Genomic DNA, 26,455 nt, shown 5'->3' on the forward strand with positions numbered 1-26,455 from the left:
TGCCTCAGGAGAGATATAGATCCTCAGCCCTGTCTCCGGCTCTTGGGAAGAAGCCACGCCCACTTCTCTAGCTCCGCCCCCTGTGTCCTAACAGGTGCCCCAGGTGCTCAGCCCTGTCTCCGGCACTTGGGAAGAGGTCCCGCCCCTCCTCTGGCCCCGCCCCCGTGTCCTAATAGGTGCCATCACCGCCCCCCTGGATTACTCCAGTGCCCACTGGGGGGCGGTAGCGCCCACTTTGGGAACCACTGATTTACAGTATCATATGCTGCTGGTATATCTATGAAGACAGCTCCTGTAAACTGCTATGATTGGCTGGAGGGAGGAAGAGGAAAAGTCCTTCTCGGCCAATGGGCTCATCAAGCAAAGAGCAAAGCCTGATTGGTCGCCGCTGCCGAGGTCACAGCCCCAACAATGACCAGTCCTGCGTAGAACCATGGCCAACAAAAGTCATTATGGGATAATCTGCCATTTCCGACGCTATGTAATAAAGTAAGTCATTCGGTTCCGGGTGAGTTAAAGCTTGCAATTCACCCCTTTGTTATTATACATATTGTCGCTAATTAGGCAAATAACGGTTCCTGGCCGGAGGAGGCTCCTGCCCTACAGTTGGCAGTGCATCGCCCGATATGGTTAGCGAGGTATGTAACAAATATACATACATACATATATATATATATATGTAAAAGCATATTTGGAAAGAAGTCTTACCATTTTGAGTAGAGTCCGAATGCACCATTTCTTGGGCCCGTTCTCTCGCCATTTGGATCTCCTCTGTGCAATGGATCTAGCAGAACAATCCTGTGCTTGGTTACTTCGAAGTGAATTTGAAGCTCAGTGGGATCAACTCTCAGCGATGTATCGGAGGTGTCACTTTGATCTCTCTTCTTACGTAATATGGACACATGCTGTTTTGAGTCCCTATATTGGGAGAAAGGGATTAAAATACCATTTTTCATCACATAATAGTCGCCACCCATTTTTGGCGGTATTTTTTGTTTTCGTCGCTCCCTCGGTTCTCTCAGCCCTCCTTCTTCCATAAGGCAGTTTACAATACCCGGAATTGAGTTCTATGGAGAAAAGGAAGGAGGGATGATCCTACTGAGTATATAGGATCATTCTCTTTGTCACTTCTTCAGTCCGAAAGCGTTTCCCAACATCCCGTACTTCATCACATTAATATTTATTTATTTGCTACATTTATATGCCGCCCTTCTCACCCCGAAGGGGACTCAGAGCGGCTTACAAATTAAATTTACATACAATATTATATTATTAGCATAGTACAATACTGGTAATAAATTACTATATTGTACTGTATCAATATATTGTAATATTATTAGTAATATTACATGTAAAATTTAATATATAATTAATATTATTTTGTATTATTAGTATTATATCGTATTACAATATATTATGAATATTATATTTATATACAATATGTTATAATTATTATATATTATTATAATAGTTTCACTCCCTCCTTTTTAAATCAAACTATAAAAGGAATAATAATAATATTTAATGCTTATTTATTTATTAGCAACATTTATATCCTGCCCTTCTCACCCTGATGGGGACTCAGGGTGGCTTACAAGTTATATATAATAATAATTAATAATAATAATTAAAAATAATTAATAATCTATATATATAAAAGAGTGATGGCATCACGGCAGCGAACAAAACAACAAAAGTAAACACCCCACAACCTCGAAAATTGACAGCACAACCCCTCATCCATGCCTCTAGGTTGATACAACAAAAAGAAAAGAAAAATAAAGTCCTAATTAGAGGGAGAGGAATAATTGTTTTTATCCAATTGCTGCCAGTTAGAAGGCTAAGCTCTATTCACTTGGTCCCCTAGCAACCCACTCAGCCCAGGGGACCCTTTACCTTAACTACCACCAATTCCTCAATACTTTATTTCCCATACCACCAGACTTCGCCACAGCAACGCGTGGCCAGGCACAGCTAGTAATTATTAAAATAATTAGTAATAATTTAATTATTGTTACTATTATTATTATTAATAATAATAATAATAAAAGGGAGAAGAGTGGAGCTCGAGACCATATAGTTCTTAAAGGGCCATGTCTTCAGATAAAGGACTGAGGTGAGAAGAGTGGAGCTCCAGACCGTATAGTTTTTAAAAGGCCTTGAATTCAGATAAGGAAGGAAGGAGGGAAGGAAGAAGAGGAGCTCGAGACCTTATAGTTCTTAAAGGGCCTTGGGGACTATTTCTCGAGGCGGAAGGATATCCTTGAGACAGCTCTCTAGCTGGCGGAAGAAGTCAACTGAGGGAAGGTAACACGACTGGAGAGGTGTTTTGATTGCGCATGCGCGACAACCTCCCCCTCTCTCAGCCGGATCTTATTTCTTTCATAACAAGGTGGAAATAGGGGCGGGGTCAGAATAACGGCTGTGGGCGTTGCGGGGATTGATTTGCATAGCAGGCGGCGGTTGGTGAAGATGGGCGGAGGGCGTGGCTTGGCAGACGGCGGGGGCGTGGCCTCCGCAGCGGTTGGAGAAGGCCGGCTTGTTCTCCCGTCTCTCGCGAGAGGAGCTGGGGGCGGAGCCCAAACGCTAGGCCTTAGCGGTGCCCTCCTGGCAGGGGAGGAGGGGCGGAGGAAGGGAAGAGAGAAGGGCCAAAAAAGCTCCGCCTTGGCCTTTGGAAGGGCTCTGCAGCTGAGAGGAAGGAAAGAGTCAATAAGGGGAGACCAAGGTAACATGGCATCGAGGGGTGGTTGCTATGGCGAAGTCAGGAGGCTTTCTTGCAGTTCCTTACTGAGGTCCCCACTTGTTTGTGCCCATTTGAGAGCAGAACTCCCCTCTCCCCTCCCAAAATCCATGTCAGGTTAAAAGAGGCCTATGGTTTTGGGAACAGCTTTGAAATGCATTCATGTCATGTCACTTGGGCCTCGTTTGGAGCTGGATTTGGCATGGAAAGCACTGAAGCCATGGCAGTATTAGATTTATTATTATTATTATAATTATATTTATTATATTTATTATATATTGCATCTAGTATTTTATTGTTATATTATTAGTATTATATTAGTACTATATTTTATACTAGCTGTGCCCGGCCACGCGTTGCTGTGGCGAAGTCTGGTGGTATGGGAAATAAAGTATTGAGGAATTGGTGGTAGTTAAGGTAAAGGGTCCCCTGGGCTGAGTGGGTTGCTAGGAGACCAAGTGAACAGAGCTTAGCCTAACTGGCAGCAATTGGATAAAAGCAATTATTCCTCTCCCTCTAATTAGGACTTTATTTTTCTTTTCTTTTTGTTGTATGAACCTAGAGGCATGGATGAGGGGTTGTGCTGTCAATTTTCGAGGTTGTGGGGTGTTTACTTTTGTTGTTTTGTCCGCTGCCGTGATGCCATCACTCTTTTATATATATAGATTATTATCACTATTACTATTTTTACATTATATTAGTATTATATTATAGCAGTATTATATTTCTTAGTATTATATAATCCTATTATATTATTAAATCATATATTGTACTAATATTATACTATATTATTATATTCTATTTTATTGTATTATATGTTGTATTCGTATTTATTTTATATAATAATATAGTATAATATTAGTACAATATGGTGGCGCAGTGTGTTAAAGCGCTGAGCTGCTGAACTTGCAGAACGAAAGGTCCCAGGTTTAAATCCCGGGAGCGGAATGAGCGCCGGCTGTTAGCCCCAGCTCCTGCCAACCTAGCAGTTCGAAAACATGCAAATGTGAGTAGATCAATAGGTACGGCTCCAGCGGGAAGGTAACAGCGGTCCATGCAGTCATGCCAATGGCCACATGACCTTGGCGGTGTCTACGGACAACGCCGGCTCTTCAGCTTAGAAATGGAGATGAGCACCAACCCCAGAGTTAGTCATGACTTGACTTAACGTCAGGGGAAAACCTTTATTACCTTTTACCTAAATCATATATTGCACTAATATTATACTATATTATTATATTAGAATTACATTCTATTTTATTGTATTATATGTTGTATTCATATTTATTTTATTTTATTTTAAAAAATACTAATACAACATATGATACAATAAAATAGAATGTAATTCTAATATAATAATATAGTAGAATATTAGTACAATATATGATTTAATAATAGGATTATATAAAACTAAGAAATATAATACTGCTATAATATACCGGTAATACTAATTAGTATTATATTAGTATATTTATTATATTAGTTTTATCATATTATATTATTTATATAATTAGTAGTCTAATATATTAGTATTTTATATTATTAGTATTTTTACATTACATTATATTAGTATTATATCAATTTGTTATTTATTTATTTACTTACAGCATTTATATCCCGCCCTTCCCACTCCGAAGGGGACTCAGAGTGGCTTACAAGTTATATGTACAATATATTAAATTATTAGCATAGCCCAATATTATTATCGTATATTACTATATTGTACTATACCACTATACTGCAATATTATTAGTAATATTACATGTAATATATAATTATTACATTATTATATTGTATTCGTATTATATTGTATTACAATATTATGATCAATATTATGTGTACATACAATATATTGTATTAACATAGCACAATATTAGCATTGTATATTACTATATTGTACTAGACCACTATACTGCAATATTATTAGTAATATTACATGTAATATATAAAAGATAATATGCTATTATATTATATGTATTGTATTATTAGTATGATATTATATTAGCATTATATTATTATATTTGTATTATATTTATTATCTTATATTAGTATTATATAATAATAATTATTATATTATTCTTGTATTATTAGTATAGTAGTATTAGTATTATATATAAATATTAATATTATTATTATTATTTTCAAAGCAACTCAGAGTGGCAAACAATGTTGAAACAGTGACATAGAATGAAACATAGGAGGAATAAATATGGTTTAAAATCAATCGGTTCCCTCAGTTTCAGACTTCAAAAGCCTGCCTGACAAGAAAGGTTGTTATGGCTGGAGTTAAAGGAGGTTTGGATTTTCAGGAGGGGGGGGAAGGCCAGAAAAAGGAATACTGGCCCTTTAAAAGGCCTGTGGGTTTTGTTTGACTTCCCCATGTGAGATGTGCTTTGTTGTGTTGTGTATCTTTGAGTCCTTTCTGATGTAAAGCTGTCTCAGGGTTTTCTTGGCCAGATTGATCCAGACAGATATCCCTTTTCATGCTCACTTTCAGAGAGAGAAAGCAGGATATAAATATAATAAAAATCATCAGCGTAATAACCTTTATTATTATTATTATTAGTCCCTTATAATAATAATAATAAAAAACATAATAACAATAACAATAGCCTTTACAATAACGACAACAATAATAATAGCTTTTGACACAAAATAAATAAAAAGCTGATCAAGAAGGCTGCAATCAATAATAATAAGAACAATAACAGTAGCTGGTCAAGAAGGCTGCAGTCAACAGTAATAGCTGATTAAGAAGGCTAATAATAACAGCCGATCAAAAAGACTGCAGTCAATAATAATAATAACTGGTCAAGAAGGCTGCAATAATAATAATAATAATAATAATAATAATAATAATTGGTCAAAAAGTGCAGTCAATAATAATAATAGCTGATCAAGTAGGCTGCAATCAATAGCAATAATAAGAACAATAACAGTAGCTGGTCAAGAAGGCTGCAGTCAATAATTATAATATTAATAATAATAGCTGATTAAGACGGCTGCTGTCCTTAATAATAATGATAGTAATAGCTGACCAAGAAGACTGTAGTCAATAATAATAATAATAATAATAATAATAATATATTATGTTTCTTACCTGCCTCTCCTTGTGGCTCGAGGTGGGTTAAAACATAGCTGAAAAACACATAATAATCATAAGCATTATATACAATACACACCTTAATACCTATTTCTACAAAATGTACAGAACAAAGATTAAAATGTAGTGAACACAAGAAGCGAGTTTAAAATTCCTGATTAAAACCGAGTTGAGTGTCTTGCGTGAATGAGGTGCATCTTTTTGGCTTGTGGCAGGTGTCGAAATTCAGGTGGGCAACTGCTTTGCTTCAGGAGGATTTGGGACTATAAATCCCATCATTTAGGATGGAAGGGGATTAGAATGCCATCAGCAACTGGAGGGTAACATGTTGCCTGCTCTTGTTCTGAAGACCAAAGGCTGAGTTATGTTGTTGAAGGCTTTCATGGCTGGAATCACTGGGTTGCTGTGAGTTTTCTGGGCAGTTTGGCCATGTTCCAGAAGCATTATCTCCCGATGTTTTGCCCACATCTATGGCAGGCATCCTTGTGAGGTTTATTGGAAACTAGAAAAGTGGGTTTTATATATCTATGGAATAATGTCCAAGGTGAGAGAAAGAACTTCTTATCTGTTGGAGGCAAGTGTGATCAGCCAGCTTGATCAGCATTGAATAGCCTTGCAGCTTCAATGCCTGGCTGCTTCCTACCTGGGAGAATCCTTTGTTGGAAGGTGTTAACTGGCCCCGATTGTTTCTTGTCTGGAATTCCCCTGTCTCAGTTGTCCTTACAACATCTTATCATATGAGCAGTTTTAGCGTTTGGGTTTGCCGATGTCAACGTGAAAATAAAATTTAAAATTGTGGCCGCCGTTTCCTAGCAAAGCCTGTTGGTCGGCCTCTTGTTTGAAAAGGAAGGCTTTTCTGGGTGTCTTTTCAGAGCTCGGGTGTGTATTTATGTCTGAATAACGGCTCCATTGTGCGGAGATCTTTCTTCTAACACAGGACACATTCCAGAGCCTGCTTGTTAAAAGTGTGTCCTTACTACGTTTTCCTGACTCAGCTCCCATGTATCCTTTTCAGTCAGGCTTCTAGGCTCCCTAGAGCTTCAGAGAAATAATAGGGGAAATCAAATCATGAGCCATTGTTGATGCCTCCTTCTTTGGAATTGGGGTTTGCCAGGTGTTTCTCGATGGGGTTTGCCAGGCACATTGTGTCGAATCGTGCGATGCGCTCTCTCTGCCTCCTTTCCTCCCCTCTTGTGGCGAAAGTGCGGAAGGAAGTCCTCTCTGGTATTTACTTGCCTGGGGTTTGGCTGTTTTCAGGCTCGGCGCTGGGAGGAAGAAGCAAGAGGAGCAGCAGCAGCAGCAGCAGCAGCGATGGCGCGCCTGGTGGCAGTGTGCAGAGACGGGGAGGAAGAATTCCCCTTCGAGCGGCGCCAGATCCCCCTCTACATAGACGACACCCTGACGGTGAGTGGCAACACAACCATTGCCGTGCTGCGTCGAGGCTGTTTTACAATCAGTCCCAAAATGGGGGCAACCTTCCTCCTCCTCCTCCCCTTTCAGCAAGGCCTCAGGGCCCCGCCTCGGAGGGCACACACAGTGTTGCAGCCCACAATGTGCGGGGTTGTGGTGCCGGTGCCTTTCGTTGTTTTTTTTGTCCTTTTCGCCACAGATCTGCACACATGCAAGGGGTGGGAACATGCACACGCACATACGGAGGAGGCCTAACCCCGAGACGGTCGTAGCCATTTTGGAAGCGGGTGTCTGGGAGCAAAGCTAGGAATAAAACGCAGGAGGCAAAAGGTTTCAAGGTTTTGCCCCGGCTGTTGATATGTCGGTGGGCCAGCTTGGCCCCAAATCAATTCCTGAACTTTCCTCTGGCTTAACCACCCTGTGCATATGTGTTGCTTGCTTGCTTTCTTGCAGCGGTGCAAAGTGAACCACTGCCAGCGTCACTTATTTGTGCAGAAGCCCGGCTCAGACTAGTTTCTATTTCTCTCTCCTGTTTTCTTTCTTTCTTATTAAAAAGTATTCTTGGGAAGGGAAATGGCTTTGGAGACGTAAACTTCCAGATACGGAATCCTCTTTCCTTACGTAAAGTCAGCCTTTGACATGACCCCCCCCCCCCCCCCCCCCGCAAAACCGATCTTCCTTCCCTCCTGCTTCAGTATTTCACGCCTCCCCTTGAATATGGGAACATGGTGGGCCCTGGTTTTGTGTGTGGTGGGGCTTTCTCTTGGGCCAAAAGGGGAGAAAGTGCCCTTCTTTTTATTTTCCCTTAAAGGCGAAGATGAGGCTTAGGGACATAGAAAGGATAGTATTGTCCTGGGTGGGGCTTAGCAGTTGAGTTAACAGCCTGGAAACATTTACTGCCTAAGGCAAAGCAACAAATGGGGTCCAGCAACTAGGACCTAAGGCCTTAAATTTACATCTCATATGTATATGTATATATGTATGCTTGGGTACCCAGCGCTGCCTGGGTTTGAAAAAAAGGGCTTTGTTTGTTTTTGGATGTGACATAATATCAGTTTGGTCATATGTTATGCTATGTCTTAGGAAAAAAATCAGTCTTTGCTTCTGTTTTTTATGAATGCACCCATTAGAAAATGCATAAGGATTTGAGTGAACTACAATTCCCAAAAATCTTGGGTCAATCCTCCCCCCCACCCCCCCTACCCCCGGATTCACAGTTGGCTATGTTAGGTCTGTGTGCCAAGTTTGGTCCAGATCTATCGTTGGCTGGATTCTCTGATGCCAAGGTCAATCGCCCACAAGGCCTGCCAGTATTCACAGTTGGCCGTGTTGGGTCTGTGTGCCAAGTATGGTCCAGATCCATCACTTGCTGGGTTCAGTGTTCTCTGAATACAGGTGAACTATAAGTCTCTGATGCAAAGGTCAATCACCCCAACATGGCAGTGTTGGGTCTGTGTGCCACGTTTGGTCCAGATCCATCATTGATTGGGTTCAGAGGGCTCACGGAATACTGGTGAACTAGGAAAGGGTAGGAAGAGTTAAGGGAGAGGCAGTGGGCGGGGTCATGCAAATGGAGATATCACTGGGATGTGCTCGCTGTAACCTGCAATGTCTTAGGAGGGAGTAATTTGGTGGCTCCTCAGCACTGGTAACTATAGCCTGTTTGTGGAGGCCAGAGGCTGTCTGGGGAGCAGACATCCATGCCACATACACACATACAGATTTTCACTTTTATTATGTGTGTGTGTGTATATATATTAGACAAGTCCCTACATTGTCCTTCTTGTTGTAGAAACCTGAAAACCTGGATGTTTCAGCTTGCATTTGGCAAAGCCTAGTTCCTAGTCATAAATGCCCAGTTCCTAGGTTCCACAATAAATACGCTGCTCTCTTTACTTCATCCAATATCCGGCCCAATGATACATTGCTTTCACTACCCCATGTCCGGCCCTTTTATAGCCTGATCACGCCAATTGCATTATGGCAATTGGTTTTGTTGAGTATTGATTACGCGGCTGTTTTATATTCTTACGTTTTATTGAATTTGTGCCGTATTGTTATATTTAACTAGGTTCTATTTTACTTATGTTTTTGCTTTGTTGGGTTGTTTGTATTTGTTTCTATGAGCATTTTGTCCCACATGTAAACTGCTCCAAGTCCTTTTTGGGAGATGGTGGCGGGGTATAAGAATAAAGTTATTATATTATTATTATTACATATATATATACCACAAGTATTTTTCCCTTCCTTTTTGTGGCTTTAAATTTTTTATTGCTTTTTCATGACTTCCAAATTACAGTCCCCTAATACTGCTGTTCCTAATAAATAACAACAACAACAACAGCTTTGTTTTTATATCCTGCCACCATCTTCCCAGAGGGACTCGAGGCGGCTTATATGCGGGACCAAGCCCAGAGCAAATAACAGAGTTTACCAACTAAAACACAGTTAAAACATAATAATATATCACAATCAATAATGGCAGGGCTGGCTCTGTGCAAAAAGGAAATGCTCTTGGTCATCGATAGATGTGATTGGGCCTTTGGATGTTGCCAAACTGCAAATCCCATCGTCCCTGGACACTCAAATCCCATGACATATCAAACTGTGTCCCTTTCATAAAATGGCAAAATCAGGGATTTTTAGCATAGGGTGATTGAAGACACAGATGCAGAATCCCCGGATACTGACTGTAAAACATATACTAATGTCATAATTTCAATATTCTGTCTATCTACTACTATAACTACAAAATGTGTATGTGTGTGTATATAGATCTATACTAGCTTGGGTGTTGACCGGGTTATTTGAAAAAGTCAGATTTTAAATTGTACCAACTACATAAGGTTGTGGGTGAACTACAACTGACATCATACCAAGTGAACTCTGAGAAACTCCACCACAGTAAACATATTTAAAATGGGACACTCTTCTGAATATATGTGGTTTTTTTGCAGGCAGTCTTGCTTAGCAGAATAATATATGTGTGTCAGTCTGCATGCTTCCCTTGATATACATTTTATGTGAGAAATACATTACAGAATTGGTTAGACTCCAAATCTTGGTGACGTATGATTTTGGCCCCGTGGAGTGAGAACACCCATCAAAGCACCAGTAAACAAATCCTTTGCTTTTACTATCGACATGCCTTTTGCGGCGGGCGGTCCCTGGCATTCATTTGTGATTTCTAGTGCTGTTCAGATATGTGGCTGTAGAAAACTGTGTTCCTTGAAGCCACCTGATTTTGTCCAAAGTCAATAACAAACAACAAAAGGCCTTTGCCCTAGAGAGCTCCAGGTCTAGGTAGAGGTGCTTTTAAAAAGATCATTGGACTTGTGTAACAGTTGGTTGAAACTGGGACTGTGAGAACTCAGAGGCATTGGAGAGAGAGCCATGCCTGTGAAGTTCCAACAATGCTTAAAATATGAAGCTGCTGTTTTATAGTTGCATATGTTTCTGTACATCTGATGTGTTTTATATTGTTACTGTTTTTATCTGGGTTCGATCCTTGTAAGCCGCCCCGAGTCCCTTTGTGGAGATGGAGGCAGAGTATAAATAAACTATTATTATTATTGTTATTATTGGACTCAAATATTTGCAGGTCTTGTTCCTGGCTTGTTGTGGAAACAAGGATTGGTGATAAAGCTTCTTTGGAGAACCCCTTTCCCCATGATTATAACTCTTTCAGAAGTGAATATCCCTTCCGAGGGATATTCCTGTTGTCTCGGTCCCATACTTATCTAGAAGTCTTTTGTAAGTTGGACGTTTGTAACTTGGGGATGGCATGTATCTGTCTTTTGGTTTCTGCATGGCATAGACTTGCATTGGAGGTATTCCTCGAGATACTTATTTTATGGGAATTTCCTGGCTCCTCCAACTCAACTGTATGGTAACTTTTTGGGGAAGCATAGAACCCTCCTGGAGGACCAAGGAGATTCTGAAACAAGAGCATATTCTCCTTGGATGCGGATATAGACTCTGTGGTTCCAGGGGTCTTACTGCATTGTTGAAGGCCTTCAAGTCATTTCTGACATATGGAGATCCTAAGGTGAATCTGGCTCAGGATTTCCTTGTCAGGAAGTCTCCAGAACAGGTTTCTTCTGGGGTTGAGAGAGCGCAGCTTGCCCAAAGTGGATGGAACTTGCTGCAAAACATGAATGCCTCACCTCTCGTGGTGCCCTGTGGCTGGGAGAAACCTCTCTTGCTTCGTATGGGGCAGAAAAAAAAGAGACGGTGTTCGTTCCTTCGGGGAGAGTCCGATCAGAGCAAAGTTCACTCCCTTGGCTTTCTGGGAATGCGAGTCACGATCCCTCTCTCCCTGACCTCTGGCCTTCAGAAGGAGCCACGCCAGCTCACCTTGTCTGGGTGCGGGAAAAGGAGGGCTAGTTTTAATCTTCCCCTGCCCACCTCATCCTTCCTTTTCCTATGTACAGTAGAGTCTCACTTATCCAACATAAACGGGCCGGCAGAATGTTGGATAAGCGGATATGTTGGATAATAAGGAGGCAGTAAGGAAAAGCCTATTAAACATCAAATTAGGTTATGATTTTACAAATTAAGCACCAAAACATCATGTTATACAACAAATTTGACAGAAAAATTAGTTCAATACGCAGTAATGCTATGTAGTAATTACTGTATTTACGAATTTAGCACCAAAATATCATGATGTATTGAAAACATTGACTACAAAAATGCGTTGGATAATCTAGAACGTTGGATAAGTGAGACTCTACTGTATGTGGATGCTTTTTAAAAGCACAGTTGGCATTGGGAGAGTGAAGGAGGTGGTAATTTGTCAGGTACGGGTAAATGAAACTGTGGGCATGGAACCTCCGGATAGGAAGATTGTCCTGAATGTGATTGAAATATCAGAACTTTGTAGGAACATAGTCGAGGTGCAAGAAGTTCAATGTTGCAGCTTGAGTGTGACTTACTCAGCGGGCATCATGGCCGAATGGAGATTTGAACCCTGGTTTCAACACTCAAAAGAATATATCCCTTACCTCACAACCTCTGAGGATGCCTGCCATAGATGTGGGCGAAACGTCAGGAGAGAATACCTCTGGAACATGGCCATACAGCCCAGAAAACATACAACAACCCAATATATCCCTTTCTATGCTTCTGGTGCCGCTGGCCTTGCTTTGAACCGCTTGCGAGGCTTTGGCCGCCCAGACGGAAAACATTATACCTCGGAGTCTCTTGTTTTAATTAAGGAGCGCCTCCAAAATTGGCGCTTTGAGAGAGAATTGACTTCCCCGCCTCCGAGTCATTAGAACTGTCACACTCCTCTGTAATTTTGCCGCGGTAATTAAGCTATTGGGTTGCTGACTCTGCTCCGGGAGAGCCTTGGAGTTTTGGAAGCATTGGAAGCCAAAGCTCCCGTGAGATGTTTATGGAGGTGTCTAGAGAAGACCGGGAGGATCCCTAGAAATAGGAAACTACAGGAAAGAGCCGTGAGGTTTCAAACATGGCATGATATAGCCCTTATGGGGTGCACCACTCCATAAATCCCCATCTAGTTTGGCCTTTTGGCACCTTATCATGTTTATAATGGAGGATTTTCAATGACAGGCCATCCTCAAGTTGCAAACATCTGATTTACAAATGACTCATAGTTACACTCAGGGGTGAGACAACAGGAAGTGAGAGGAATCTGCCTCTTGGAAGAGAAATTCACTCCTGAAAGAGGGAAAAGGGGTCTTAGCTGAAGCTTTATCCCCAATCCTTATTTCCACAACAAGCCAAATTTTCCAAAATCCACTGATCATAGGGACAGAAAGTGAGGTGTAATCTTCTGAATAGGGGCACAAACAGCAAAACAAACCCCGCAGGGGTGTTAACCCTTTCCTATGCTATCCAAAGCATGCACGCATGTGTACGTACGTATGTGTGTGTGGTTGGAATTACACTTAAAATTGTACCTCTACTGACTTACATACAAATTCAACTTAAGAACAAACCTACAGAACCTATCCCTACAGAGGATTTCCTAGGTCTCCCTTGTCCTGGGGTCTGGTACCATATTCTTCCCTTTCAGCTAGATGGTTTGCTTTCTTGGAAGCTCTGCAGTCAGCTTGAGGGCTGTAGAAGCCTAACTTGTAACTGTTATCTTTGCACAGATGGTGATGGAGTTTCCCGATAATGTGTTAAACCTCGATGGACATCACAACAACGGAGCACAACTAAAGCAGTTCATTCAGGTACGCAGTTGCCGTGCATTTGTTGGGATCTGTGTGTTGGCTGCCCAGTTCTAGTCTCGAAAATCTGATCAAACGTTGTAGCCATGAGAACACAAATATTCGTATCGTTTTATTTTTAGGAGCGTTCCCTGTTTCATAGTCACTGAGTTTTGAACTATATAGCTTGATAGAAACGACCTGGTGTCCTCAAAACCTTGTCCATTTTAGTGTTTCATGACACGTTGTATGTTTGTTGATTTGGATTGTGTGGGTTGCCATCTCTCTCTGGCTACTGCAGATTGAGATCTTCTGGGTGTCATGTTGTGGTCATGCTCTTCCATGAATCCTTTTTGTTCCAAAACCAAGTTGCCCATTTCTCGCCTCCTCCCTCCAGCGGCACAGCATGCTCAAGCAGCAGGACTTGAACATTGCCATGATGGTGACCTCTCGGGAAGTCCTGAGCGCGCTTTCCCAGCTCGTCCCTTGTGTTGGCTGCCGTCGCAGCGTGGAGCGCCTTTTCTCCCAGCTGGTTGAGTCGGGGAATCCCGCCCTGGAACCCCTCACGGTCGGATCGAAAGGCGTCCTCTCGGTCACCCCCAGCTGCATGCGGGACGCCAAGAAGCTCTACACGCTCTTCTACGTGCATGGGTACGTTCGGGGGCTGGAGACATTCCCCGGAGCATCCAAACAACGCAATGCTCCTCGGATTCTGCCTTGCCTCCTCGTTCATGTCTCATCTCTTTTCTTAAAAGGTCCAAATTAAATGACATGATAGATGCGATTCCCAAGAGTAAGAAGAACAAGCGATGCCAGTTGCACTCCTTGGACACCCACAAACCCAAACCCTTGGGGTAAGTTGCGGCAGGGGGAAATGTTGGACTCTGAAACTTGGACGGGAGGTTGGAAAGTTCTTGAGTTGGGATGCTCAAGTGTCACCCACTTGGCGGGACAATATTGTCTACCTCAATATGGGTTTTGAAAACTACGTTCTCGGATGCTGGGGGAGGCCAGGGTTCCGGGGAAGTGACGGGCGCCTTGACGTAGCCATTGAATGCTTGTTCTAATATTATGTGTACTCCAGCGATGCTAGCGCCCTGAGCTCAGAGAAATTAGGTGCAGATAAGAGAACTAGTGACGACGACAGGAAGGAGAGCAAGTGTAGGATTACTTTCTGCTATGGACCTTTCCAGGGAGCTGCCAGGTAAATGGGATCGGGGCGGTTGGCTTTATTGTTAACGTTAGTTACAAATCCCTTAGGAGCAGAAGCTGCAGTCGAGGAAAAGCAACAAGCAACAGCCACAGCGGTCAAACAAAAGGACCGATAGCAGGAGCTCAGAGCAATCGCCAAAGTGCCGGAAGATTGAAAGCAAATGCTGTTGTGACAAAAACACGACCTTACAAGCAGCCTGGCACCGCAAGGAAAATGATTTTAGCTCACTTGGTGATTCACTCTCGAAAGAGGAGTCTTTATCCTGGGGCCACCACTGAAAGGACCCCATTAGAAATGTCCACCCTGCAAGCTCGCAACTGAATGACTAAAGCCTCCAAGGGCTTTAATGATGACCTGAAGGGAGGGGAAGGGGACAAATGTGTTCTCTCAAGTCCCAAGCTATCTGTGGGCATAGAAAATCTGTGGCTCTCCAGATGCTGCTGACTGTATTTCCCCTGATGGGAAATAGAGTCCAGAAGCCCAGGGAGGGCCACCACTTCCCTGCCTCTGCTTCATGGGCTGAAACCAGCACTTTGAATTCGGTCTGGAGTCATTTGAGTTTAGGGTTCTTGCACCCGAAGCCCTTTTGGGAGCGAATCAGCAGCCTATGGGGTTTCTTTCAATTGGGCCCTTTGCTTTTTTGCCATCTCTGCAGGGGTTGCTGGATGGATGTGTGGGAACTCATGTCCCAGGAGTGCCGGGACGAAGTAGTCTTAATTGATTCCAGTTGCCTGTTAGAGACGTTAGAGACATATCTGCGGAAACACAGGTGAGTGGGAAAACACCACATCTTTTGCCCAGATTCTGAGTGCCAAATGGAGGAGATGCTTTCTGAAAATATTCCCCTCCTGTTCACGTAACATGGCTTTATGTCTGCGCTGGTCTCTAAGGAGCTTATGGGCCCCTTCCAAGAAAGTCACGTCCCATGCCAAGAATTCTGTTCTTGGGAAGGGACCAGGCCGCCCTCAAAAGCCCAAATGCATGAGACAGATTTGTTTATGTGGGTTGTTTGTGCTCAAATAACATGCACTGGAGAGGCAACGATACCAGCCTATGAGAAGGAACCTTTAAATACAATCCTTTCTAGGGACCTCTTGTGACCACCTAAATGTTTCCAAACTCTGCTTTTTGCTCCTCTCTGCCTTTCAACCGCACAGGTTTTGCACTGACTGCAAGAACAAAGTCTTGCGGGCCTACACCATCCTGATCGGGGAGCTGGACTGCAACAAGGAGAAGGGCTACTGTGCCGCGCTGTACGAGGGCCTGCGCTGCTGCCCCCACGAGCGCCACATCCACGTCTGCTGCGAGACCGACTTCATCGCCCACCTCCTTGGCCGAGCCGAGCCTGAGTTCGCAGGAGGGTATGAGTATGTAATTGGCTAGAGCAGGGGATCTAGCGCTTTTGCTTTCTTTCCAAACATATCCGTATGAACATTGTTAACATATGTGTAGCTCGACTGCAGAATTATATATATATCTCATGTGTGCATCTTCTGTCTCTTGGTGCTGCGGTTTCGGCCCTGTTGGGAAGCTTGTGCCGAGTGCATGCAGGCACGTTTGGGGTGGCATAGCGGTTTTATGGTGGCATCTCGGACGGCGACTCCGTATCTTCTGTGGCTCCTTCATGGCATCTCATTTTTCTTAAAAGCCAATATAGGCAGTCCCCGAGTTGCAAACATCTGGCTTAGAAATAACTCATAGTTAAGAAAGGTGGTGAGACAACAGGAAGTGAGAGAAAGAAGATAAATCCACTCCTGGAAGAGTTAGGATCAGGAGGAAAAGGGGTCTCCACTGAAGATTTCTCTCCAATCCTTCTTTCCACAACAAGCCAAAATTTCCAAAATCCAAATGTCACAGGGAAAGAAAGTGAGCTGAAATCTTCTGAACAGGGGCACAGACAGTAAAACAAACACCACAAGAGTGTTAACCCTTTCCTAGAATCTCCAAAGCACACACACACATACACACGGCAAATCACGGCAACATTATTTTCCCGCCAACTTGCAGGCGACGAGAGAGGCATGCCAAGACAATCGACATTGCCCAAGAGGAGGTCCTCACCTGCTTGGGCATCCACCTTTACGAACGGCTGCACCGCATCTGGCAGAAGCTCCGGGCCGAGGAGCAGACGTGGCAGATGCTCTTCTACCTTGGCGTGGATGCCCTCCGTAAAAGCTTTGAGGTAACTCCGGAGACCAGGATTTGAATCCCTGCCCAGCTATGAAACCCACTGAGTGATCTTGAGCAAGTTGCACTCTCTTAGCCTCAGAGGCAAGGCCGTGGCAAAGCTCTTCTGAGTTCCTCTTGCCAGAAAGGCCTCTGAGATGTCTGTCCTGCTATTGCCAAGTTAAGCCTTTCTTTTGGTCTTTCTCCCCAGATGGCGGTGGAGCGAGTGCAGGGCATCAGCCGCCTGGAGCAGCTCTGCGAGGAGTTCTCCGAAGAGGAGCGAGTGCGGGAGCTGAAGCAGGAGAAGAAGCGGCAGAAGCGCAAGAACCGGCGGAAAAATAAGTGCGCCTGCGAGATCCCGGCCCCCTTGCAAGCGGCGGAAGAGAAGGAGGGGAGCCAGGAGAAGGTGAGAAACCCACAAAGAATACTATCTAACATTAGGGTTTTGTTCCTGCATTATAAATGTCATGGGAAAAACATGGGGAAAATTTGTTAAATTGTTTTTGTGGGACATCTTTCGCTGGGAATTGAAAACATCAATGTTCCGGTGTGCGTTTGAATGAATAGGCCCTTCAGACTTGTCTTTATACTGTTATTGGTTATGTTTACAAAATCGTCTGGCACCTTATTACTGTTCCTTATCCCATATGTTATAACACTTTAATGGAACCTGTCCCCGTATTTCTCCTTTTTTCACTCTGATTTTATCTATAGACCCTTGAGCTCTGCTCTAGTCACCTTCTGCCATGTGTAAAATTGATGCTCAGGCTTTTAAAGTAATTGTCTTGTTATGTCGTTTTTGTTTATTGTTGGAATGTTTTAAATTGCTGTTTAAATTTTATACATGTAATCCTATGTTATGTTGTTGTTCGGGCTTGTCCCTGTGTAAGCCGCCCCGAGTCCTTTTGAATGAGGCTTTTTCAGCGTCCAGTCCCAAAAAGCCTACCTCTTTTTGATGATTAATGTCAAAGTATTCGATGGAATCTATTATTATTCGGACATTGTCTTTAGTACCTCGATTTGGGAGAAATCCTGTCTGATCCTCTGATATCCATTCTGTTAAAAATTTAGTAAATCTATTCGCCAAAATTTTAGTGAAAATTTTATAATCGGTGTTCAAAAGTGATATTGGACGGTAATTTCTAACATTATTTGGATCTAATCCTTCTTTATGGATTAGAACAATTTCCGCTTTTTTCCATGAATCTGGGATTATTGCTTTGTTTAGGGCCTCATTCATTATTTTTTAAAAATATTTAGTAGTTGGTTCTTGATCTATTTTATAGAAGCAGGCCGTAAAGCCATCAGGCCCTGGGGATTTGTTTGCATCTAATGATTTTATAGCTGTTTTTATTTTTTCCTCTGTTATTTCTTTATTTAATATTAGTCTTTGATCCTCTGATATTTTTTGTAATTTTTGATTACTTAGATATTCCCCTATTTGCTCTGGATCAATTTGGTCTTTTTTTGTAGAGGTCTCTATAGAATCTCTCGAATTCCTCTTTTATTCCTTCGTCTGTGTATACCTCTTTCCCTTTTGTCTTGATTTTTGTAATTTGTTGTTTATTTTCTTTCTTTCTTATTATTCCTGCGAGCCACTTTCCAGGCTTATTAGTATTTTCAAATGTATTTTGTCTAATCCATTTTAGTTGATTGGCTAGCTTCTCTAAGTCTAGATTTTTTTCTGTTTGTGTAATATTTCTAAATTTTTCAAAATTTTCACATCTCCCGGTCTTTTTTTAGATTGGATTTCTGTAATATTAATTTCCTTTTGTAGATCAAATAATTTCTGATTTTTTAATTTATTTTTCAAACCAAGTGTCCGGAGCATAACAACTACTTTCAAACGAAATACCACACAATTAAACAGGAAATAATACTTTCAAACCAGGAAGAGAAAATCTTTCAATTTTTTTTTACATAGTGTAATTGGATCTACGAAAGTTACCTCTGAAATGTGGAGGTCCAGTTGTATTTTTGTCTGCATCAGTTCCTTTTCCCATCAATTCTCCTTCTCCACGCATCTTCTGTTTTTGTTTCCTTGAAGGAAAACTTCTTGGAAAGTGGTTGCAAAGCCTGTGGCGGCTCTGAAGACAGAGGCACCTGCGTTGAAGTGATTGTCACCAACGAGAACACCTCCTGTACTTGTCCTGCCGGCGGCACTTTACTGGGATCTCCTAAAATAAAGAAAGGTGCGTCAGAGCGTCTCTGGGTGTTGTTGAGCACTATTTTTCCAAAGCAGGCAGTGGGCAATTTCAGCAGTTTTCCTTTCTGCTGAAGACCCCACAAAGCCTGCTTTTTTGGTGTTCCCATCTTGGATTGCTGTGAGTTTTCCAGGCTGTCTGGCCATGTTCCAGAAGCATTCTCTCCTGACGTTTCACCCACATCCTTAGAGGTTGTGAGGTCTGTTGGAAACTGGGCAAGTAGGGTTTATATATCTGTGGAATAATGTCCAGGGTGAGAGAAAGAACTTTTGCCTGTTTGAGGCAAGTGTGACTTACATTTGGAAAACTTGATGAGCATTGAATAGCCTTGTCACTTCAAAATCTGGCTGCTTCCTGCCTAGGGGAATCCTTTGTTGGGAGGTGTTAGCTGGCCCTGATTATTTTCCCCTGTCTGGAATTCCCCTGTTTTCAGAGTGTTATTCTTTATTTACTGTCCTAATTTTAGAATTTTTAAATACAGTAGAGTCTCACTTATCCAAGCTAAACGGGCCAGCAGAACCTTGGATAAGCGAAGATCTTGGATAATAAGGAGGGATTAAGGAAAAGTCTATTAAACATCAAATTAGTTTATGAATTTACAAATTAAGCAGCAAAACATCATGGTCTACAACAAATTTGACAGAAAAGGTACTGTATATACTCGGGTATAAGCCTAGTTTTTCAGCCCTTTTTTTTTAAGACTTAAAAAGTCCCCCTCGGCTTATACTCAGATGAGGGTCCTGGTTGGCTTATATTTGGGGCAGCTTATACTCAAGAATATATGGTACATTTATTATTTTTCTCTATTATTATTGTTACTCTTACATTTATTATTTTTCTCTATTATTGTTGCTATTATTACATTTATTTTACTCTATTTTTTATTATTAATACATTTATTATTTTACTCTGATCCTATTATTATTATTGCATTTATTATTTTACTCTATTATTACATGTATTATTTACTGTATTTATTATTATTATTATTGCATGTATTATTTTACTCTATTATTATTAAAAGGATACATAAGCACATTTACATTGAAGAAGATGAGAATAATGATTGGATCAGAGTTGGACAGTCTTATCTTAAGTTTGAGCTTTATGTAAATATTGAAAAACATTTAACCTACTGATGCCTCAATTAATGTAATTTTATTGCTATCTATTTTTATTTCTGAAATTTACCACTCTTGGCTTATACTGGAGTCAATGTTTTCCCAGTTTTTTTCTGGTAAAATTAGGTGCCTCAGCTTATATTCGGGTTGGCTTATACTCAAGTATATACGATAGTTCAATATGCAATAATGTTATGTTGTAATTACTGCATTTACGAATTTAGCACCAAAATATCACGATATATTGAAAACATTGACTACAAAAATGCCTTGGATAATCCAGAACCTTGGATAAGAGAGTCTTGGATAAGTGAGACTCTACTGTACTGGTAGCCAGATTGTGTTCATTTCCATGGTTGATTTTACTCCTTTCTGTTGAAATTGTCTTCCTGCTTGTGGATTTCAATGGCTTCTCTGCATAGTCTTGACATAGTGGTTGAGAGAGTGGGTCCAGCATTTCTGTGTTGTCAAATAATACGCTGTGTCCAGGTTAATGTGTCCTGCTAAATGGCCTTATTTTCCCCCTCCACCAGGTTTATCTGCACATTGTAACGGGAGCGACTGTGGCTATTCCTCCAGCATGGAAGGCAGCGAAACCGGATCGCGAGAGGGCTCCGATGTGGCTTGCACCGAAGGCATTTGCAACCATGATGAAAACGGTAGGTTGGGTCCCAAATCCTGGAGCTGGCACACCTTCTCTCTCGTCTCCTCTTCAGAAGCCTGTCCGTGTTCCCACTCCTTGGAGTCTCACAACATCCTATCCTGGTAAATCTGAAAACTGGGAGAGTTTCTGTGTCATCCTCTGCATCCTCGTAATCTTGAATCAAGTTGAAGACTTTCCCAGAGGAGCATCTCTTTTTCCAGATCCCGTCCTTGATGCATGGCTTCCTCTTCTCTTGCAGGCGACGACCCTTGCCTCCATCGCTGCGACGACAAGGAAGAGGACGGGGACAGTTGCGTGGAGTGCTGGGCAAACTCCGAAGACCATAACCTGAAGGGCAAAAACAAGAAGAAGAAAAAGAAAAACAAGAAGTGCGAGGCTGAGCATGTAAGTTGGTTCTTCCTTCTCTGGGGACCGCTACTTTTGAGTAGTGTTGGTTTAGATGCGTCTTTGCAGATGCAAGGAACGTATTTATTTATTTATTTATTTATGTGCTACATTTATATCCCACCCTTCTCACCCCGAAGAGGACTCAGAGTGGCTTACAAATTAAATTTACATACAATATTATATTATTAGCATAGTACGATACTGGTAATAAATTACTATATTGTACTGTATCAATATATTGTAATATTAGTAATATTACATGTAAAATATAATATATAATTAATATTATTATATTGTATTATTAGTATTATATTGTATTACAATATAATATTATGAATATTATATGTATACTAGCTGTGCCCGGCCACGCGTTGCTGTGGCGAAGTCTGGTGGTATGGGAAATAAAGTATTGAATTGGTGGTAGTTAAGGTAAAGGGTCAAGGTTTTCTCCTGCCATTAAGTCCAGTTGTGTCCGACTGCACACTGAAGTGGATTATATGGCAGTGTGGAGTCAAGATAATTCAGTTCAAAGCTGATAAGATTATAAATGGGTTATATAGCTGTGTGGAAGGGCCTTGATTCTACACTGCCATATAATCCAGTTAAAATAAGATAATCTGTATTTTATAGGCCTAAGTGAGGTCTAACTCTGACTGTCCCCTGGACTGAGTGGGTTGCTAGGAGACCAAGTGGGCAGAGCTTAGCCTTTGGATAAAAACAATTATTCCTCTCCCTCTAATTAGGACTTTATTTTTCTTTTTGTTGTATGAACGTAGAGGCATGGATGAGGGGTTGTGCTGCCAAGTTTAGTGTTTCTGGGATGTGTAGTTTTGTTGTTTTGTCCTAGGCCGAAATTTCATTACCCTTTTATATATATAGATACAATATAATTATTATATATTATTGTAAATTATATTGTGCGTGTGTGTGTGTGTGTGTGTGTGTGTGTGTATATATATATGTGTGTGTGTAATATATATATATATACACATACACGTGTGTGTGTGTGTGTGTGTGTGTATATACACACACACACATACATATAAAAATAGCATAGCATGTTATTGCAGGAAGGGGACTCCAGCTGATTCAAAGAGACAAGATGGAACTCTCTTCATGGCTCCCTCTTATATTTGGCACCCGAGTATTCCTTTTGTCCCGACTCCTGTTTCAGATCCAAAAGCTGGGGAACTGTGCTGTGGAGGCCAGCAGCCCTCATGAGAACTCAGGGACGGCCGCGCACACGGACTTCCACCGGGACAAGACCAAAGACCCGCGGGCCGAAACGTGCTGTTGCTCAGAGAAGGCCGGGCAGCCAGTGCCTTGGACAGAGCACAGGAAGACGGTGCTGCTCTGCGCAGAGCCTCCCGAGGCCGCCTCCACTCCTGATGCTGGGAAGGGCGCTAAGAGTTTGGTGGAACTCCTTGTAAGTGACTGCAGGAGGAGCCGGGGATTCTGGTCTGGTGTTTTTGTCATTAAGCCTTAGACCTGGAAAGTGGCAAGTTCATCTCCTTAAAAGAAAATGGGTTCCCTGGAACTACAAAGACAAGTGTCCACTATTACAGTAATACAGAAATCATTAAATCGATCACCACTGGGACCACCTTGACTGGCTTGTGCCAGAGTCTTTGTAGTTCGATCTTTAAACACTCATATCGTGTCAACTTTTCCAGTTGTTTCTTCTCAATCCTGCCGTCACCTGGAATTGTGACGTTGACAATCCATACTTTGTCTTTTAACACGATTGTGAGTTTAGGAGTATTGTGCTCCAAAACCCTGTCTGTCAAATTCAAGTCCCAGAGGAGCTTGACATGCCCATTCTCTGTAACTTTTTCCGGCTTGTGATCCCACCAGTTCCTTGTCGCAGGCAGATGGTATTTGTGGCACAAGTTCCAATGAATCATATGAGCAATGGTGTTATGCCTCTGCTTGTAGTCAGTCTGTGCGATCTTCTTGCAGCAGCTGAGGATGTGATCTATTTTTTATTATTATTATTATTATTATTATTATTATTATTATTATTATTATTATTATCCCACCAGTTCCTTGTCGCAGGCAGATGGTATTTGTAGCACAAGTTCCAATGAATCATATGAGCAACGGTGTTATGCCTCTGCTTGTAGTCAGTCTGTGCGATCTTCTTGCAGCAGCTGAGGATGTGATCTATTTATTATTATTATTATTATTATTATTATTATTATTATTATCCCACCAGTTCTTTGTTGCAGGCAGATGGTATTTGTGGCACAAGTTCCAATGAATCATTTGAACAACGGTGTTATGTCTCTGCTTGTAGTCAGTCTGTGCGATTTTCTGGAGAGAGTATTCAAGGTCCGTTTTCTGCCTTCCCTGCCCGTGTTCTTTCTCCCCTCGTAAATCCTCCTCTCTCTCTTTCGCAGGACGAATCCGAATGCACTTCTGACGAAGAACTCTTCATCTCTCAAGACGAGATCCAGTCCTTCATGGCGAACAACAAGTCTTTCTACAGCAATAGAGAACAATACCGACAGCACCTGAAAGAAAAGTTTAACAAATACTGCCGCTTGAACGACCACAAGGGCCCGGTTTGTAGCGGCTGGCTGACCACCGCCGGCGCAAACTAAAGCCAATAAAACTAGCTCTGTCTGTCAATGAAAAAAAATTGAAATGAGTATCGCGCCTTTTCTCTCTCAAGATGAAATCCTTTCTTTAGTGACTAAAACAAGATCTTCTGTTTAAGAAAAATCAATGTGTCTGGGTCTCCCCCTTTTCTTTCTTTGTTTCCCCGGAAGGTTGGTAGAAGGCGAACCCATTAATATTTTGGCTCCTTCCCTTTTTCCCCCCCCCCCCAGGCTCAGATCTTGAGTAATTTTCTTCTTCTTTTTTTACTAGATCGAAGCAAATCTAGACCTTCCTAATTTAAGCCATCTCTCTGTTTCTCTCCTTTCATTCAATGTTTCTCTTAACTGTGACACTTAACAGAGAAAGACAAAAATACGCAACTTTAGTGGCAAAAAAAAAGAAGTAATGTTGTACTTATAATTCTGTACAGAAAAATGACAATGAGTTCAAATATAAAGATTTTACAAAGTAGACATCCATTTGCAAAGAGAAATTGTTCTGGATGTAATATGTTGAAGCGCAATGTGCAAAATTTAAAAATAAAGAATATTTATTAATATGCATAATAAAAAAAACGTAGAAGCGTGGATGTTTCTGCTCTGGCGTCATACGGAGTGGGGAATCGTCTCCAAAACTAGGGAAAATGTTTAGCTGTCGGGACTATTCGTTAATGAAAAAAAGCTTATTTAAAGCGATGGCAGTGGATAGATTTAGTTGATATCCGTACAGAGGATGGGCCAGAGATGTCACTGCCTCGGTCCTTTTATTATTGGCTGGTGCTTCCTGACGGATGTCAGGTGATGCAATACTGTATAGTTTCTCCAATGGTATAGGGCAGGGGTCCTCAAACTTTTAGAGCAGAGGGCCGGTCCACAATCGTTCAGACTGCTGAGGGGCCGAATTATCATTTGAAAAAAAATTCTAACAAATTCCTGTCTTATTTGCAGTGCAAAACAACAACAATGAAAGAACAATACAATATTTAAAAATGGAAACAATTTTAACCAACATAAACCTATCAGGATTTCAATGGAAAGTGTGGGCCTGCTACTGGCCAATGAGATAGTCAAGTGAATTAGGATTGTTGTTGTTGTTGTGTGCCTTCAAGTCATTTCAGACTTTGGGCGAGCCTAAGTCTAAAATTAATTAATTAATTATTCACTACATTTCTTTACTACATTTATATCCCACCCTTCTCACCCCGAAGGGGACTCAGAGCAGCTGTATGTACATACAATATATTATTTATTTATTTATTTATTTATTTACAACATTTATACCCCGCCCTTCTCACCCGAGGGGACTCAGGGCGGCTTACAAAAATTGGCAAAATTTAATGCCCAAAATGCAATCATAAAAACAAAACAATATAAACAGATCCATTAATAACATTGTTAAAACACATTATAAAAACCTTAAAAACGTACATATAATTAATTCCATTCGTCCGAGATCCTCGTGCTTCATCCTTAAATCAGGCCATGTCAACTTTGTCATTTACTCATCAAAAGCTATTGATATTATATTATTAGCATAGCACAATATTAGCATTCTATATTACGATATTGAACTATACCACTATACTGTAATATTATATGTAACATATAATGTATAATTAATATTATTATATGGTATTATTATTAGAATTATATTGTATAACATAATATTTTTATCAATATTATATGTATATACAATATATGGAGATGAGTACCACACCCCATTGTTAGACATGACTGGACTTAACGTCAGGGGAAACCTTTACCTTTACAATATATTATTAAAACTGATATAAAATATTATATTGTAAAACTGAGGGCGGGGGCCAGGTAAATGACCTTGGAGGGCCGCATCCGGCCCCCGGGCCTTAGTTTGGGGATCCCTGGTATAGGGCATAGACATCCTGTGATAATGCAGCATGTTTCATTAAAAGCCACATCTACTGTTTTAACGTGGTGATATATATTCCACACTGGGCATGCATATTCAGCAGCAGAGTAGCAAATTGCAAGGGCAGATCTCTTCACTGTGTCTGGTTGTGATCCCTGAGTTGTGCCAGTCTGCTTTCATATGATATTTCCAGCACCCACCTTTTGCTTGATAGTCAAGCAGTGCTTGTTGTAAGTCAGAGCACAGTCCAGAGTGACTCCCAGGTATTTCGTTGTGCTGCAATACTCCAATGGGATTCGTTCCCAGTTAATCCTCAGAACTCGAGATGCTTGTCTGTTCTTAAGGTGAAAAGTACACGTCTGCATTTTAGATGGATTAGGAATCAGCTGGTTTTCCCTGTAATAAGCAGTAAGAGCACCTAAAGCTTCGGAGGGCTTCTGTTCAACCATTTCAAAGCTCTCTGCTTGAGCGGTGATGGCACAATCATCAGCTTAGATGAAACTCTGTCCCTTCTGGCAATGGCTGGTCATTTGTGTAAATCAGTGATTCCCAAAGGGCGCTACTGCCCCCTGGTGGGCGCTGCAGCAATCCAGGGGGGCGGTGATGGCCACAGGTGGATTTGGGGTCGGGGCCTTTTCCCAAGTGCTGGAGACAGGGCTGAGCACATTTATGTATTTTATTTATTTACAGCATTTATATTCCGCCCTTCTCACCCTGAAGGGGACTCAGGGCGGATCACATTAAGTACATATAGGGCAAACATTCAATGCCCATAAA

At 41.6% G+C, this 26,455-nt stretch overlaps 2 protein-coding genes and 1 long non-coding RNA gene across 11 annotated transcripts in view; 1 reads left to right on the plus strand and 2 right to left on the minus strand.

Moving 5' to 3' along the window:
- myo19 (myosin XIX) overlaps positions 1-18,900 on the minus strand; it is a 53,496-nt gene extending 34,596 nt beyond the window's left edge. For 3 of the 4 annotated variants that reach the window (XM_062959356.1, XM_062959354.1, XM_062959357.1), the window contains exons 1-3: positions 18,763-18,900; positions 5,841-5,878; positions 709-918 (exon numbers count right to left, since the gene is read on the minus strand). The gene's annotated coding sequence lies outside the window, so the exon portion shown is untranslated. Of the gene's footprint in view, positions 1-708; positions 919-2,210; positions 2,474-5,840; positions 5,879-18,762 lie in introns of those variants that run through there. The other variant, XM_062959355.1, reaches the window with a different exon arrangement.
- ggnbp2 (gametogenetin binding protein 2) lies at positions 1-24,378 on the plus strand. 6 transcript variants are annotated; one of them, XM_062959362.1, is made up of 15 exons: positions 1-489; positions 7,101-7,247; positions 13,379-13,459; positions 13,833-14,086; positions 14,191-14,289; positions 14,520-14,639; positions 15,304-15,417; positions 15,806-16,015; positions 16,656-16,830; positions 17,026-17,220; positions 18,862-19,006; positions 20,673-20,798; positions 21,042-21,187; positions 22,365-22,616; positions 23,590-24,378. In XM_062959362.1, exons 2-15 carry the CDS (start codon positions 7,155-7,157, stop codon positions 23,791-23,793), a joined length of 2,214 nt encoding a protein of 737 aa, XP_062815432.1. In that variant the 5' UTR covers positions 1-489; positions 7,101-7,154; the 3' UTR covers positions 23,794-24,378. The 6 variants fall into 6 exon arrangements, with proteins under 6 accessions (XP_062815432.1, XP_062815428.1, XP_062815429.1 ...); XM_062959358.1 differs by lacking the exon at positions 1-489 and adding an exon at positions 617-638; XM_062959359.1 differs by lacking the exon at positions 1-489 and adding an exon at positions 617-638 and having other exon boundaries at positions 15,806-16,009.
- Positions 24,013-26,455, minus strand: part of LOC134293051 (uncharacterized) — a 295,247-nt gene continuing 292,804 nt past the window's right edge. Inside the window, exon 7 of the long non-coding RNA XR_010000110.1 lies at positions 24,013-26,074. This is a non-coding gene — a long non-coding RNA (uncharacterized LOC134293051). The remainder of the gene's footprint in view (positions 26,075-26,455) is intronic.

This window comes from Anolis carolinensis, unplaced genomic scaffold (genome assembly GCF_035594765.1).
Source record: "Anolis carolinensis isolate JA03-04 unplaced genomic scaffold, rAnoCar3.1.pri scaffold_7, whole genome shotgun sequence".
Taxonomy (NCBI): domain Eukaryota; kingdom Metazoa; phylum Chordata; class Lepidosauria; order Squamata; family Dactyloidae; genus Anolis; species Anolis carolinensis.

Bases quoted from the DNA above. Each gene is read 5' to 3' on its own strand.
- ggnbp2 (XM_062959358.1), top strand. The intron at 16,831-17,025 runs GTAACTCCGGAG...CTTTCTCCCCAG, and splicing joins CCCTCCGTAAAAGCTTTGAG to ATGGCGGTGGAGCGAGTGCA. The intron at 22,617-23,589 runs GTAAGTGACTGC...TCTCTTTCGCAG, and splicing joins AGAGTTTGGTGGAACTCCTT to GACGAATCCGAATGCACTTC.